The 18,212-nt window shown below is 34.5% G+C and overlaps 1 protein-coding gene across 1 annotated transcript in view; it reads left to right on the top strand.

The window, feature by feature from the left end:
- The window catches only part of LAMA2 (laminin subunit alpha 2), a 239,010-nt gene that overhangs the window by 71,350 nt on the left and 149,448 nt on the right, over window positions 1-18,212 (top strand). The window contains exons 12-18 of the mRNA XM_039849938.1: window positions 820-1,056; window positions 2,324-2,467; window positions 3,159-3,338; window positions 3,446-3,634; window positions 3,718-3,851; window positions 7,304-7,421; window positions 14,710-14,844. Of these exons, the coding sequence (XP_039705872.1) occupies window positions 820-1,056; window positions 2,324-2,467; window positions 3,159-3,338; window positions 3,446-3,634; window positions 3,718-3,851; window positions 7,304-7,421; window positions 14,710-14,844 (1,137 nt within the window). The remainder of the gene's footprint in view (window positions 1-819; window positions 1,057-2,323; window positions 2,468-3,158; window positions 3,339-3,445; window positions 3,635-3,717; window positions 3,852-7,303; window positions 7,422-14,709; window positions 14,845-18,212) is intronic.

Here is an 18,212-nt window from a genome sequence, read left to right on the forward strand (position 1 = left end):
TCGTCTACAAAACTAAATGTCAATAATCAAACCAAAACAAAAAAAACACCTAAATGTCACTTCTCAAAATTCTCTCTCTGGCTTCCCCACATCTGGTTTAGTGGTCCTTATATATTATCATAGTATTTTGCCCTTCTCCTATTACATAATGCTTATTCCATTGTATATATTTATATATTTATTTGTCTCCCTTTATTAGACTCTAAGGTATGTCTCTTAGAGTCTTTTATTAAATGCTATAAAAATGAGGTCATAAGGTAAAACGACTTTGTCTAAGATTTAATCTTTTTTTTAAATTTTATTTTATTATTAGTTTCAAGTATACAGTACATTGGTTAGACATTTATATAGTTTATAAAATGATACTTCTAATTGCTTTCTCTTCTCTGGCTCTCCACTTAGCCATTACATTAATGCTAACTGCATCCCCTATGCCATACTCCCCATCCCTGTGACCATCTATCAACTACTAATTTGTACTTCTTTAACCCTTTCAAGATTTAATCTTTGAAACAAAAAGTGTTTGAAGAAAACCCATACCTAACTCCTCTTTGCCACCAAAAGACAGAGAAAGTACATTTTCTTTCTTATTCAATAGCAGTATGGTTTCTGGACACTCATATATTTTAGTAAATACAGGAAGCAATTTTAATTTTATGTTCATTGATGTTTCCCAAGTGACTAAACTAGAACAGTACAAGAGATGTAATAGACACATAATTAATATGTGTTTAATGGGAGCATAAACATTTGAATTAAAATTTTAAGATGTTTCCCAGGAAGTGGTGTTAATGGTTGCCGTTTTTATCTCCTCCGTAGGCTTGTAACTGCAGCGCGGTGGGATCCTTGGATTTCCAATGCAATATAAACACAGGCCAATGCAACTGTCATCCAAAATTTTCTGGTGCAAAATGTACAGAGTGCAATCAAGGTCACTGGAACTACCCTCACTGCAATCCCTGTGACTGCTTCCTGCCCGGGACTGATGACACAACCTGTGATTCAGAGACTAAAAAATGCTCCTGTATGGATCGGACCGGGCAATGCACTTGTAAGGTATGTGCTGCCAAAATACATTAAGGAAAAACTTCTCTCAATTCTATTTTTATTGTTCAGTATTAACTTCATTCAGTGTTCATTATTCCTGCTTCATTAAGCTAAACAAACAGAAAAACAAAAACTCATTGCCAGACACTGAGTTTTTATTGCTATACGTTCATTGGCACACTGATAAGCACTGCTTTTTATGCACTTATTTTTAACCAGAGCCTAACCTTTTTTCCGGTAGGTAGAGATGATATGTTTTCAACAGTAGATTTTTCTTTACATATTTGCTTTACCTAAACAAGAATAATTTGGGAGGGAGAAAAAGACAGTTATCTTAAGCAACATCAGAGAAAATCATAGCTAAATAATAAGGCTTCTAAAAAAAAAAACACTTCTCAAACGAATCTGCGATCACTTACACTGAAAGATGTATTTACTGCTATAGAAGTTCAGTAAATTTTCATCACGTATAAACACTGACATTATAAACAGTGACTATGGGAAATTCCAGCCCTCATTAATATTGTTAAACGATGTAGAAAAACAGCCAATTAAAAAGGATAAGAGATTTTTTTCCCCCTTAGATATTTCTGAAAAATTAATCCCAGGATAAATACAGCTAAGATTGAGTCAAAGGTGTCTTTTCAAGAAAAAAAATCTATGCAGAGAGGGACAGAGAAACTGGAGGATAAAATTCGGGAATTGATTGTTAAAATAATCTTGAGAATTTAAGAAAATGGCAGCTTCCGCCATAAACGGCCCTAAGCAAAAAAAAAAAAAAAAAAGTACTACATTATTTAATGCTGCATTATTAAAAATTATGACTACACATTATATTTAATACATGTTATATAAGTATTTATACAATATATAATAATAATTATGTAAATCTATACTTCAACGTCCTGACTGCTTTTTTTGCAACTTCGCATCACACAACTGTTTAGGAATCAACATTTTTATTTTACTTTTGAAATTCTCATGACTCTTTCATATTACAGTGGAATAGTAGGAAATATACTACCTAGATTTTAAGAACAAAATATAATATCCTTAATAATGTACCTATGTATAAGTAAAGAATTTTTTAGACTCGTAAAATCCTAATAACGAGATTAACTAACTATACCATTTGAAATGTGAGTCTAATATTCAGCATTGTTTTCTTTTTTGTTTAGTTTTTTTTTTTTTACGTGTGCTCCTATGATTTATTCACAAGTTTATTTCTCTCATAACTTCACGTTTTGGGTTCTGAAGAACTCTCTTCTTTCTTCAGGTGAATGTGGAAGGTGTCCATTGTGACAGGTGCCGGCCTGGCAAATTCGGACTTGATGCCAACAACCCACTTGGCTGCAGCAGCTGCTATTGCTTCGGCGCTGCTACTCAGTGCTCTGAAGCAAAAGGACTGATCCGTACGTGGGTGAGTAAGGACCTGCTGAGCCATGTAATGGTTTAATGTTAGTTCCCGCTGGCATCTTTTAGCCAGGCACTGAGGGGTAAGAGGAAATGGCAAAACATTTAAGTTACCTTTTCCCCTACACACATTTAGAAATGGTAAAGGGGCCCATATGCCACTAGAGAGTTGGAGTAGATGCCTTTTTAAATCTTCCTTTAAAATAGTTCATTGACTGTTGATAAAGAAGTAGATGCCAAGTAGAAACATTTTAAGGGAAACATGTTTTGGGACAGCAAGAAGCTGCATTCTGAAGAGTAAGGACACCGAAGCCTGAATGTTGTTGATCTGTGCTAACGCCACGGGGAAAACCGAACTTGTGCACGTATTCCAACCAGCCTTAGAGAATCACAGAGTTATAGGGTGGAAGCATGTTCATTTTGACTTTAATTTTCTGTTAACTCTTCCTACTTTTAAATTCTACTTTTCGTAAGTATAAAAGACTCCAGTTTTCACAGATGTTGTGGTTTTCACTATGCAAACAAGTCAGAAAGATATGTTTCCCTTGCCTAACTTGCTCACTATGCACCGGTTCTGTTTCTTGTGAAAACACCTCATCAAAGTGGAGATGGCGCTGCAGATGCAGTCCATAATTTAGCTTTAAGGAATGTCCGAAGGACTTGGACTCAGCCTCCTGCTGTGTTTTGACCTGATGCAGGTGACTCTGAAGCCTGAGCAGACCATTCTGCCCCTAGTGGATGAGGCACTCCGGCACACTACTACCAAAGGCATTATTTTCCAAGATCCAGAGATTGTCGCAGACATGGATCTAGTAAGAGAAGATCTCCGTTTAGAACCTTTTTATTGGAAACTTCCAGAACAATATGAAGGAAAGAAGGTAAGGACAAGTACTTTGAAGTCAAATGAAAACAAAGTAAAATATGTTTTGGAATCATTCCGTTTGGAGATTTATCTAACTTATCACTCCTCATTTTATTTTGTCAGTTGATGGCCTATGGTGGCAAACTCAAGTATGCCATCTATTTTGAGGCTCGAGAAGAGACAGGTTTCACTACATATAATCCTCAAGTTATCATTCGAGGTGGGACTCCGACTCATGCTAGAATTATCATCAGGCATATGGCTGCCCCTCTAATTGGCCAGTTAACAAGGCATGAAATTGAAATGACAGAGGTAAGGTTGTTAATTGTTTAGTGAGAGGACGTCAATGGTTTTGCATTCAGTTTTGTCAAAGTGGTTTATTTTATTGTTAACAGAGAGAATGGAAATATTATGGTGATGATCCTCGAGTCAGTAGAACTGTGACCCGTGAAGATTTCTTGGATATACTATATGATATCCATTATATTCTTATCAAAGCTACTTACGGAAACGTCATGAGACAAAGCAGGTAAAGTATAATAGAAAATATCCAAGTTAAGTTCTTCTTCCAGAGCCTATAGAGGAGATCAGTAAGACATCAGACAAGAAAGATTTAAAAGCATTTGGTTTGGGAGTGTAGTGATAGAAGACAAGTCATGGATAGCTTCCAGGTCACCTGGTGGAAGTTACTGCCTTTCCCCCAAAAAGTAAACTAGAATGGGGAAAAAGTTTAAGGAGAAAAATGTCAAACTAACTTTTGCCGTGATGAGTTTTAGATGCCAGTCAGAAATTCGAGAGAAGATGTCCTGTGGTGCTATAAATAAGTTGCAAGATTGGTAAAAACAGGACCTCCTTAAACACTCTGGGGCACCAGACAGGGAGCCAAAGAAAGAATTGGTCTCAGCTCTTTCAACCATGAGCATTCTCATCTGTTCACTTCAGTGTACCATACAATATTGTATAGGGATATACATCATGCGAAAAGGTTGGGAATCGCACTGAGTAGAAAAGAACGCAGAAGAGCAATAAGAATGAATGATGGAAGCCAAAAGATGAGAATACTGTAAGGGTCTATAGTGTTTTCATATGACCCAAGAGGCCAATTAAAATGAGGCTTTCTGAGACTGACAGGATTGCACTAAAGACATTCTTAATACCAGTTTTAGTGGTGTGTTTCAGCAGAAATAGTCTCAAAGTCTTAAAGAATAAATGAGATACATTGAACCTAATATTATGAGTGTAGACTAATGTTTACCATGAACATAATTGTAAAATGGAAGAATTAGTGTCAAAGGTCAAGTGATGATTGTTTAATCTGAGAGAGAAGTAAGCATGTTTATAGACTATGGAGAAAGGAATTAATAGCAAGGAATTCATTTAAAAATCATGGAATTAAGAGAGGATGAATAATGAAGAAGCTATGAGACTTCAACCTCATGTGCACACATAGGCACGTTCCTTGAGTGGAAGGGACAACTTATCAGTGAGATAAAATGAGGAATTGACCAGAGGTAGTTAAGTTTTATGTCATGGGAGCAGAAAGCTGAGTTCATACACATAGTCTCAATTTCTCTGGCATATCAGTTTCTCTGTCATGTCCTGTAAGAATGTGGAATTGATAGATATTTGCAAATAGTTTTATATGATAAATTTGTAGACCGATCCAGAGAAACAAAACAAAACAAAACAAAAAATTATGAAGCCTCTCACTGGCAAACCAATAAATATAAAAATACCATGTTTCAAATGTTTAGACTATGCTAACATTAGCAAAAAACCCTTTTATTTCACACAGAAGATTCCTATTACCTTTCTGATTACACAAAAGTAAGGACTTTTGGTAAAAGGATAAATCAAGGACTAAACTTCACTTTTAAATATGTATTCCTTTGGTTTCCTTTTCATATTTCTCACTTTTAACAAGAGACAATTGTTTTTACATGAAATAATAAAAAAGCATGTACCAAAAATATACTGTCGGCTATCCTGTTGTTTGAGAATATCAAATAAATGGAAATCAGGAGGCAGAAGCCAAAGCAGGTTTGCATATCATGGAAGACAGCAGGTGGACATGCAAATATATTATTCTGCAAATTTTTCTCTGCTCCAGTAAAAGAATTTGGTAGTACACAGAACATTTTGTTAGTGGAACTGATAGAAACAATGTCGTCATGCATTTTTCATTATACTTTCTTTGCCTCTCTCAGATTCCATCCTCCTACACTATGAGGTTGTCTTTTTTTTCCCATAAGTCTCTTTCTCTTATCACCTTATTTTACATACATCACTAAATAATGTCCTTTGGCTTAAAAGATAATTTTGCAAAACTTCAGAACAAATGAAACTTCCCTTTTTTTCTAGGCTCAATCAAAACTAGAGTCATTATCTAGCAACAATAACAAAGAAAGCAGTGAATCAGCACTTGATTTTGTTAGACAGTGGAATTCTGACAAAGGTCAAAAATATGTGTGAATCTTCCTCCCCATTCAAAGTAGTTAAGATATAACCCTGCAGCTTTATTCAGTTACATATTTATGCAGTCTCTCAGAAGCAGAGTTTAAGAGTTACATATGTCGTTTGAGATTCAGACTTTGTACATACTGTCAATGATAATCTTTTTTCTTTGCTTTGTCTTATCGTACGTTTATTTGAAGGACATAACACTATGATATTTCAGTATTCATTTGAAATGAAAGCCTGAGTTTGGTCAAATCCCTGATTCAATAAAAACAGTTGCTTGCTAATCCCCCGAGGGGGAAAAATGGCATATTGAAGAAATATCTGCTGTTGACACTGTTCAAGTTTCACTTGGCTTTTAAATACTCGCTAGTCTGTTCTGCACATGCATTTGCAAGAGAAGGGAAGATGATTCGAGTAACTCCACGGGTTATAAAACACCATGAGATGCCAGTGGAGATTATTTGTCAGCAAACGTCAAGTGTCCTTTTTACTCCCACGGTGAATCGAGGGGAACATAAAGGTAGAGTCTTTCTTATAAAAGAGGAGTGAAATCTGAATTTTAAGTGAAACTGAACGTGTGTTTCATAAAGGCTGTCTCATCTTCAGAGTGCAGATTACAATGCTAGTTAAGTCATAATGTGCATTCATAATATCAATAAAACCTACTTTGCCTATTATAAAGTTTATGATTCAAGCTCCTTAAGCTATTGGAGGTGTCTTTTTATTGAAGCAAAACTATTCATTATCTCATTTAAACGTTTATTTGAAGAACATTTCATGTTATCAGTCATGAAATAGTCTGAATTTATAGACTGCATATATTTTTTTAATGTATAATTTTAGATTAAAAAAAGATATCAACACTTTCATTGTGAATCTTTTTTTTCAATTGTAAGGACCTTTCTACCAACAGGAAGGATGAGTTAAGTTACTTAAAGGATTTATTTAACAAAATTAACAAAATACCAATTAGAAAGCATTTTATCGATGGAAGAAGATCGATATTATTAGATTACTCTCAATCACTGCTTTCTAGATGTTTTTCTAAAGTTCTAGAAAGGACATTCAGAGATTCAAGAGGAAGAAATCAGGGCCAGTTGTAAATTGAAAGCAATTTCATTAGTGACTGTGGGGGATATCTTAAGGGAGGGTGACCACCACTATCTATTTGAAAGAATGTATATGTCTAATTAATTGGCCATGTCTACCTGAAGCCGATCACATTTTTAAAAGTGGGGGGAAAATCTTTGTAATAATTTCTCCACAGACATCTAATTTACTAAACTCCTATGATTTATCTGAGTATTCTGCTAATGCGTAATCTCAACCTTTGAGGAAACAAAGATGTAGGAATAAGATGTGGCGCATGAGCCTCTGGAATCTAGGCAGCTTCAAAACAGTAGGAATAAGCTTAAGGTTATTGACAAAAATCTGAGAAGACTCTTCATGTAGGATTGACTCTTTGCTGGGCGATCTTAATTTACTGGTATAGTAATCTAAGTATATGCTTCTTGTTTCCAGGATTTCTGAAATTTCAATGGAGGTAGCAGAAAAAGGACGCATAACAGCAGTGACTCCTCCGGCTCACTTGATTGAAAGATGCGATTGTCCCCCGGGCTATTCTGGTTTGTCCTGTGAGGTAAACTGGTTCCTATTAACTTGCTTAAGCTCAACTCACTCAACTAAACAAATAGAAATACTCCCAGAGCTACCTTTGCTGCAATCAGTTTTACTTCCACGCATACCTTTAACTATTTTACTTGATCATAATGTAAGACACAATAAGAAGAGGATGATGCTGCTGTTACTTAGAAGTAGGAATCACAGCTGAAGGTAAACATGTGATAAAAATGAAAAGATTTGTAAAAATATGGAGCAATCAGGGAATAAGAGTGTTTTCGGAAGGTCCATTTATTATATCTGATTTACTTTCCTGGCAACTTCTGAACAGTTAAAGATATTTAAACTGTATTACTATTATTATTATTATGTTAATATATAATTATTAATGGAATACATAGTTGTATATTCATTTATTGACATATATAAATAATTGTATATATCTTCCTTTATAGTTTATTAACTGCAGTTTTAATAGTTTATTAACTGCAATGATCATGAGATAGGATTATATCAGGTTTAGAATGGTTGTTTTTATACAGAACTTAACAAAACTTTGGCACTAAATAGAAGACTGTTTCAACATTGGCTTCTAAGGAGGCCATATATTGTTTCAATAATACCACTATTATTCAGTCATTGTATTTTTAGAACTGCTAATTTTTCTTTCTGGGGTATTACTTTGACTATCTTCTGAATTGCACATTTACTAGATCTTTATCTTCTAGAAATCAATTTAATTTTTACAAATATTAAGTATTAACAAGAATAGTATAATACAGGGAAAGATGGAATGAATGATACACTGTCCTTGGTTTGAATTTCGACTTTATCATCTTCTAGGCTGAGACCTTGCTCAGTTTACTAAACCTCTTTAAGCTGCAGCTGGTAAATCCCTAAGCCCTTGACTAACTTTCACCACACTTGCTCCTCTCCTGCAGACCCCATAGCCCTCCCCACAGTGCAGCAACTAAAGGCCCATGTGGGAGGGGCCTCTGAGACCTGATCCGGTCCTACAGCAAGGATTCTTTCTCCTTAGATTAGATGATTCTCACAGCATACCAGTTAGATATTTCAATATCTCCTCCACCTACAGCCTAAAAATCATGTAAAGATTAACTGAGCTATTAATGTAAAGGCCTTATCACGGTGCCTTGAGGTGGTCTATGTTAGTCAATATGGTTAATATTATTATTAATAGAATAAATAGCTACAGATCCATGTATTGACTTATAAGTAATTTTATACACCTTTTATTAATAAGATTTGAGAAGTTTTATTATGTGTGGTACATGAGGCATGTGATGGCACTAGGTCAAAACTGAGGTACAACTTCAAAATAAAGAATCTAAATCTCTTCAGAGGCAGCATGGTATAATGAAAGGAAAAGGGAGATTGGATTTGGTGAATCCTACCTAGCTACACCATTTGGATAGGGCATTTGCTCTATTTATTTCTGGACCTCAGGTTGTTTACCTATATTATCATCATGAGAATTAATGTAAATTAAAACATAGGTATAAAAGCTCCATTGTAAACATTATAAGTGTCCTTCAACTTAGTAACTATCATATGGATTTCACATTATTCAGAGAGCAATTTCATAAGAATAACTGCAAACTTCTTGGGAAACATCCTTAGAAAAATTTTATAACTTTGCTTGTGACTGCTCTGAGGGCGGTATTAATTTGACTGTGTCCATTTGATCTAATAATGACTCAAATAATCTATCTCATTATTAAATCAGAACTCCCACATATACATGTATTCATTTGTACACACACCCGTAAGTATATAGATTGCACTTATAAGCACAACCCGTCAAATACACACATGCACATACAGTGTATGTGTTAAAAATGAGACAGTGAGTGTGGCACTATAAAATAAGCCTGAACGATTTAAAGGTAGAAGACAGAAAGAACTTGAGATTTTCTTGGAAAGAGGTGAATTTTTTTCTTTTATCTTAAGGAGTGTTTGGCTGTACTGCTGACTCATTGTGTGACCTTGGAAAATCCCTTTAATTGCTGTAGGCCTTTATAATTATATAGTTAGTCGATCTAAAAATCTACAGGTTGGTTTTGAAGTTCTAAAATCCTCTGATTCTGCAATATTATTTTGCTTTAGAAGATATTTAGTGAGTAGTCGAGATTGATCTTTAAATATCTTGAAGAGAAAGTTAGTTACTACAGCTATGTATTTTTCTGTATTTATTTAAAATAATACTACTGTTCATTTTTTTAAGTATATTTTTTATTTTTAAATTTTTTAATTAAAAAATTTTTTTATTGTGACATTAATACTGTTCATTTAAGAATAATGTTAGTGGAGTAGCAGATTATTTTAATGTTAAACTTTCCGTTTGAGATTTTAAATGTTAAAAACTCTCCTTATTGTGATCAGTAGACTTTCAAAATAGTTTATTCTAAAATGTGCTTTCCCATTAATCTTAGTAATTTTGTATCATTATATGAAAATGTAAATTAGAAGCCAATGATAAATGAAGAAAAGAAAAACTAGATATACATACAAACGATCATCTGCATTGGTGTCTTCACCTATTTCCTGTGAATTCCACTTAAGCTCCTATTTACAGACAATTATTACAGAAATATTTTAGTGGCGAGATTACGGGAATAAAAGCCTTTCTCTCATAATAAGGTACCTAAGGTGTTTCCATGACCCATTGCCTCTAATCCTTATATATCATATTTATAATTCATCTTGATTCTAAAGTATAATTACCAAGGCATAAAATCTAATCATCAAAACAAAAGCTAAGGACACTTTTGAATCAATACCTCCCATTCCAGTAACAGACGCTTTGGGTCATGAATACACAAAGCAATTCTTTTACAATATTTTTACGATGTATATTCCAGACATGTCTGCAATTATAAGCTATTCATTTCATGTTTTTTATATAAAATATAGTGCAACTAAACAAAATTAAGCATTAATTACCACCAAAATATAGCCAGTTGTGAGGACACTTAGCCTTTTCCTATTACCTATAGTGTTATGACATTGCAGCCCTGTTCATTGAAAATGCATATGATTTCGCTTATATGTGGGATGTTAAACTAAAGCAACAAATGGACAAGAGAAACAAACAAAAACTCATAGACACAGACAGCAGTACAGTGATCACCAGAGGGAAAGCGGAGGGAGGTAGAATAGGGTGAAGAGGGTCAATATATGATGACAGGAGATTTGACTTTTGGTGGTGAACATGCAATGCATAGAATTGTACACTTGAAACCTACATACTTTTATTAGTGAATGCCTCCCCAATACATTTAATAAAATAAGAAAATGTTAGTTCTAGAAATGCCTACTTATAATTTATGATTTGAAGTAGAGCCATATTACCTTTAGAAGTCAAATAAGGGATACAGTTTCCTCACCACATTTATTGATGTTGGAACCACTGAGTTTGACATTCTTTGCCAAACCTGCTCCTCTCCATTCTCTCAGTTAACACTGCTACCTAAACTGACCCAAACTCACGTTAGGCTATGTGCAGAGTTGGAAGATATTCAGCATTAAATACATGGTTTTCTGTAATAAGATTATGGAAAACAAATGTATAGATGTTCTTTAGGTCATATTTTGATCATTTCAACCTCTTTCTCCTCTCTCCCAGGCTTTAATAGGACTTCCGGCTCACAGTTGAGTAGGTGGTATCTCCTGAGTCACCACTCAGAAGCTATCACTTTTGTCTACTAAAAATAATTAAAAAAAAAAAAAAATTCCGAAACAATTTATACCTATGATCGGTGATAAAATTCAAAAGATAAAATAATGAAAACAGACTTTGTTTTTTACATATGCACACCTCTCAGGATACCCGTTACCACTTCTATTTTACATAGACGACCCAAAGATTCTGCTTTCATGTACATAAAAATATTGAGGAACATGGTATGGGTAAGTGGCATACACTATAATTTTGTTTCCCAATGCAACATAGAACAATCACTGTTGCCTTTATTTTTAGTCTATCCTCTATACTTATATTCTAAAAAAATTACCTGGGTTCAAGACACCCATGTTGATTTATTACATGTCAAGCACTAAACATACACTATCTTATTTAATTCTTATCAAAAAAACCCACAATTTTTTGTATGCTTACTGTATTCTGCACTATGCTAAGCACATTTTCTAATACACTTACAATGATATCATTGAGTATATTTTATGATCCCCATTTTACAGATGAGGAAATGGAAGCCCAGTTGGCTTAAGAAAACTGCCCATGATCACACAGCTAGAAAACAGTAAAACCGCAATTCGTACCTAGACGTATCTGTTTCAAAACACCTATATATACTAACATGCAAACATTATGCTATACAACATCCTTATGTTCCAGGTGAGGACACTGAGGCCTACAGTATTCAAAACCTCCACAAAATTATATGTAGCAAGTGGTGGAACAGGAATTAAACTCAGGATCCCCTGATTGTAAAACCCACTAAAGATACAAGATAGTGTTTTCATTGGAAACAGTACAAGTATCTATTTTTATTGTTAAACTCTGAGGAAAGAAAGAGGGATGTTGTATAATTCTGCACCTGGAGGATATTGGCTTGTTACTCGCTTTGTTTCCTACTCCCTTCTGTCCATCCTCCACATTTTCACATTTTGTGAATTTAATTCTAACATTTTGATGAGATACCATATTATGAAAATAAATTAAATATGGAAGGAGAGCAGAAGAAAGCTGAGCGATGAGTTATTTCAGAACAAGGGAACTTTGGTAAAGTTTGAGTTAGAAAAAAACGGGATAAGATTAGGACACTGTTTATTTATTTGCTTTTCTTTAATTCTCCATTTTGTTCCAGAAAAGATTTTAGACAAGACTTTAAAAAGTAGCTTTAAAAAATAAAATAAAATAAAATAAAAAGTAGCTAATATCGTTCCTTTTTTGTTCCCAACTCCAATGTAATCATTCTCATGAATTTTGCCCCAGTTCACTGAGAGGAGAAACATCTGCTATTGAAAAATATCATCAAAAAAATTAAAAAATAGAAAGAGTAAATACATAAAGGCTCCAGAAAAGGAGGGGGATTAAAGAGGAATAAATATGTTCCATTCCTTTAAAAAGTGTGTAAGTTTCTAACTCTTGTATTGTAGAAGTTTTTTTTCTTTGCTCTTAGAAATTTAATCTGTAAGGACACCAAATTAATCCAGTATGTTAGAACTGAAAAAAAAAAAAAAAAAACCTTCAGTCATTTGGGGTTATATGCTTGCTCATTTGTGGCGTGAGGAAACCACATCTCAGTGATGCCAAGAGACTTGCCTGTATCCCTCAAACAAAACTAACTTGTAAAGTCAAGGCTTCCATGTTCATTTATGTTACAGTACCACAGACTGTGTGCCCTTTAAAGATAAAGAACAAGGTGATTCTCAATCCTGGCTGTTTATTAGACCCTCTGAGGAGTTTTAAAATAAACCCTGGACCTGCTCTCCATCAATTAAATGAATCTCTTGGGGTGGAAACAGGCATCACTATTATAGTTCTTCAGATGATTCTGTGTGCAGCCAGGGTTGAGAACTGCCGAGAGAGGTCTAGAAGGTTCTACACAGCTCTTAGAGCTCAGGTTTGGATTCCCACAAGGAGCTCCTTCATACTTTGTCCTGCTGTCTTTCCAGGGAAGAGCCGTAGTAATAGAAGAAATTGTATATGTGTTATGAAAGCTTCACCTGTAGCACTCACTTCAAATTTCAGCCTACCATATGGAATTTCATATGATTCTTCAAAGAAAATTCTCTTTTATTCTTCTAAGACTTGTTTTAAACTTTTGCATGATATAAAGTAGAGCTAGGAATTCTCAATTTGTGTGATTTTACACACATACCCCAAACAAATATATCAGTAAAATAACAATAATTACGTAGGTTTCCGAGGATGAAATCTGTGTAAAGAAAATCCACTTATATTCTGCAGTCAGCATGCTAATGAATTCAAACTGACACTATGTAGTATTTTAAAATATACCTTGCATTGCATTTTCAGTTATGTTTAACTGAATCTCTAAGCCATAATTTCCAGACTTCATTTGGTAACTAGAAAAATCAACCCTAATTTTAAATATTACAGATAAGCTTATTAAAATATGTCATTAGGTCACCGTAAGACCAGTGAGCCTCAAAATATTTTAAATACAATTCCCAGTTTTATCGGTTTGCTCAAAGCTGGTACATTATTAGGTCTCCTTAGAATTTCGTTTAGGCTGTAATAAAAGCAGAGACCCTTAAATGTTTAATTGAGATACTTTCATGTTATCCAAATCAAAATGAACAATGAGAGTGCTGACTATTGATTTTTTTCTCTTTGTAAGGAACTTCTTTGCATATTCTACTCTGGAGGATCTAGTCTAGAACCAAAAAGATACAGAAGCATTAAGAAGTTCTTAATTTCATATTTTCTCCCCCGCTTATTTAGCAATCACTTTTCTTTAAACAATGGGAGCAAGATATCCTTTGAAAAAAATTTTATAATCTTTATAATCTTCCGTGGTAACTGAAACACTAATTTCTACCTCTTCATCATAAATCAAACAGTGTCTGATAAATGCAGCAGTTCTGCATACTGAGAGGACCAAGCCTAGAACACAAGACTGCTCTCATTATCTCTTCAAAAAGAGTGAGAGCTGTGGACTTCCTTCCAGAAAGTCAGAGATGTTTTTTTGATACATTTACATAATAAACCTGAATTGAAGATGGCAGTCTTGATTTTGTATATGTCAGTTTTGCAAGGGTTTTCTGTTCGCTTTCAGATTTCTATTGCAAAATGAAAAACAAATATATCAGGGAACAATAAATTATATTAGTGGCCTAATATTCCCAAGACATGTAGAGCTTTTATTACTTAAAATTCTTACATTTATAGTCTTTAAATTATACTGATATAAATAATGCAACTGTGACACTTTTTTATTTAATTTTTGCTGAGTCTCAGTGGAAACTTGCTAGTTATTCATAAGCACAGAAGAAGCAGATTTTAGGTTGTAAAGGACATTGAAATTATCTTAAGGTGAGTGGTGTATGCAAATGACAGCTTTCTTTTGCTAAAATCTGATGACATGGATGCTGCCTGTATACTCTAGGGACTGGCAGAAATACACATTAGGAATCAAAATTGACCTTTGTGTTTGTAGGTGATGTTGCCTTGAATGTGGTTGGGAGGGATAGCGGTGGGGTGGTAGGGGGAGTCCTTTTTAACCACTGAAGAACCTAAGTGTTGCTAAAGCAAGATTTCTAAGTTGGCTGTTCTAATTGGCTTCTTTTTCTTTCAGACGTGCATGCCAGGATTTTATCGACTGCGTTCTGAGCCAGGTGGCCGCACCCCTGGGCCAACCCTGGGCACTTGTGTTCCATGTCAGTGTAATGGACACAGCAGCCTCTGTGACCCTGAGACCTCCATATGTCAGGTATTCACCTAACCCTTTCCTGAAACAAGGTCCATGTGTACATTTCTCTTTATGTATGTTCAGATACCACATGCAGAGGCCAGCTAAACTTCAGGGAGGGAGGGAGGGTGTGTGTGTGTGTGTGTGTGTAATAAAACAAGCAGGAAAAGGCATTTATCTTATTACACATTTTTAAAGTAATTAAAATGATAATTGGGAAAACCACTGCTCATGTCAATACATACAATATTAACAGAATCTTAGAACACCTGAGGATACAACTATTTATGTAAAAACCACATGAGGGTTTTTTAAATTTATAAACAAAAATAATTTTTTATTATTCAACTGAAATATTTACTATTTTAGATATTTTTTACCAATGTTATGCAATTTATAAATATGATAGGTACGGTTTTATGTTCTGCTTTTTAAATGTACGCATTGAGAGCATATTACGTTGCTAAATATTTTGTAAAATCTTTGCAACCTTTGATAAGATATCTCATAATTTAACCATTTCCCTTAGAATTTCAGTAGCTTTTATCATTTATTTATTTATTTAGTCAGTCAGTCAGTCGGTCAGTCATTTTATTATTTCTTTCGGTATGTTCTTGCTAACAGCCTGCTATCCCACCACTATCGCACCTTGGATCAGTCAGGACTATCAAGAAATTCAGGTTTCCAGGTCTTACCACTTAGAGTCCTTTAGAGTATAATCCGCACACAGCTCTGGGTATCTCTTTTGCTGAACCCACTTCCTATATCTCCTCATCTTCTGAAACCCTCACATCAAGCCTGGTTGAACTCATGTTCACACATCAGCAAACCCCCTGCATAATCCCCCTCTTCCCTTGATAACTCTCTTCATTTTGCTTTCCCGGGACACACAGTGCTCCCCCTGCAGTGTTCTCAGGTGGGAGCCATGCTTTCTTCCACACTGTCAGCCCCGAGCCGGAAGGTCCTTGGTCGTCCTTGCCACTTTTATACCATCTCCTTTTCTTCTCCATAACAGCACCCAGCTTTGAATCTCATGCCCCTATCTACATGCCTGTGACACCTCCTTGTGGAAATCATTTACTAAACTTCAGGCCACCTACCTCATTCCTTGAAGATTGTTCCTCTGTATCATTGCCATTCTCTTCAACATTGATCCTAGAATAATCCTTGGTGAGTTTAAGGCCCATAAATTTAACTCTTCCATACCCTTAACTCTCAGTTTCTTGTCCTTACTCCATGATCCTATCCAAAACTTGTCCTTCATTGACTGTAACTGCAATGCCTCGATAGGTTCAAGGTCAACTATTCTCTTCTTTGGCCACCATCTCTTTTCTCTCTAGTTTACTTCTCAATAATTCAACTTCAACATTTTTATTTCACCATTGATGCTCACACCTTTCCATGTTTGTTATCTCTCTCATGTTCTTGCTTTCTTAACCAGCTTAATATTTATCACCTTTCACTATATTACTGCTTCGCAATATTTATTTTCCTTGTCACCCCATTACTTATTTTTACTCAGTTAATTCCAGCACTGGTTAAATCCTATTCTTTCATATCTGTGCTTTCTAAGCTGAATGTGGCTGTTGAAAAATAGGCAACTATGCAAGGTTCCTTATTCTTCTTCTTTTTCTAATTTACTTTACTGGATGTATTTATATATCCTTGCAGATGACATTTTGATTCGCTTTTTCAATCTTTTCACCGTAAATTCATTATCACTCTCTTCAAATGGACCATTGTGCTGCTCTGCAATCGTACCTCTTTTCTCTGGTCCATTTCCTCTTCCATATTCTTAAATGATTGTCCCATATTTTCCCCTCCATCTTCTAAACCTTCCCCAACTTCTTTCCATTCTTAATCTCATTGAAAAATGAGAAGAAACCAGAAGAGAAATAACAAGATCTCCTGGTACCACACACACACACACCTTTTTGAATCTGTGCCCATTTACTCTGACTTTTCCATTACTTTGGTTGAACTTTTCTTGCTTCTAGGAAAGATCAAGTCTACCACTTTCTCTAGGTCCCAGTCTTCTCTCCTACTCAAAGATATCACTCTGCCCATGCCTATTCTGTCCTCCCTTCTGCATCATCATTTTTTGGTTCTTCTCTTACCTTAAAAAAAAAAACCCACAAAATAAAATATAATAAAAATAAAAACTCTCTTGACTCTCATCTTACCTCTTGACTTCTACCACTCCATTCCTCCTTCTATACAGTGAAGAGTTATTTTTACTTGGTCTATAATTTCTCTCCTACCAGCCTCTCTTGAACTACTAAAATCAGGCCTTTACCTTTACCACTGTCCTGAAACCAATGACTAGTATTCAGCTATCAGTCTTCATCTTACTTAGTCTATCAGCAGCATTTGCTATTCTGAATCACCCATTCTTCTTGAAATTTTTTGTTTAGTTTGCTTCCCTAAACATGATATTCTAAGGACTTTCAAATTAGATGGCTGCTTCTTCTCAGTCTTCTTGGCTATTTGTTCCTTATTACCTAAAATCTACATACTGGTATTCCCAGGATAAATCTTTGGAGCAATTTGTTTCTCTCACTGTACTCATTCTCATGGTGATCTCATCCAGGTACATAACTTTCAGTACCAACCCTGACATTCCATAGTATTTACCAAGATTTCTATGATTAAATTTTATATCCAACTCTTTCATCTTTCTAGAATTTATTGTGGTGTGTGGAGATAATTTTTCTTCAAATATATATTACTTTAAAGAAACATTTATTAATATGTCCTTTTCTCCTTGATCTTCATAGTATATAAATATATAAAAATTTGTTATATCTATATTAAGATATGTTTAAAGTATTAACTTTTAGTTCTTATTACAGTGTTCTGATTACCTTCATTTTATCCTGTTATAATATCTGATAAAGCAAGGTTCCTTATTCTTCTTCTTTTTCTAATTTACTTTACTGGATGTATTTATATATCCTTGCAGATGACATTTTGATTCGCTTTTTCAATCTTTTCACCAAAAAATGATACCAGAGATTTTATTGGCATTGCATTAAACCTATGTGTAAAAATTTGCTATCTTTACATTATTCATTATTGTCCCTCAACACAGGAGTAGAATATTCTTCTCTACTCAAACATTTTATGTTTCACAGTAAGCTGTTTTAATATTATTTGTATAGGTTATGCATTTCTTATATTAAACTTATTTTTATGTATCTGACATTTTTATTTCAATGGTGACTATTACAATTTTTTGCTTCAGTGTACTTACTAATTGCTCATTACTGGTAAACATTAACAGAACAGACTTTTTTGCATGTATTTGATATCTAATTGCGTTATTGAGTTCTAGTTTCTCAGTTGGTTCTTTCAATTATTTTTATAACAATATTACTTGCAAATAATTA

The sequence above is a fragment of the Pteropus medius genome, unplaced genomic scaffold (genome assembly GCF_902729225.1).
Source record: "Pteropus medius unplaced genomic scaffold, Ma_sr-lr_union100, whole genome shotgun sequence".
Lineage (NCBI taxonomy): Eukaryota > Metazoa > Chordata > Mammalia > Chiroptera > Pteropodidae > Pteropus > Pteropus medius.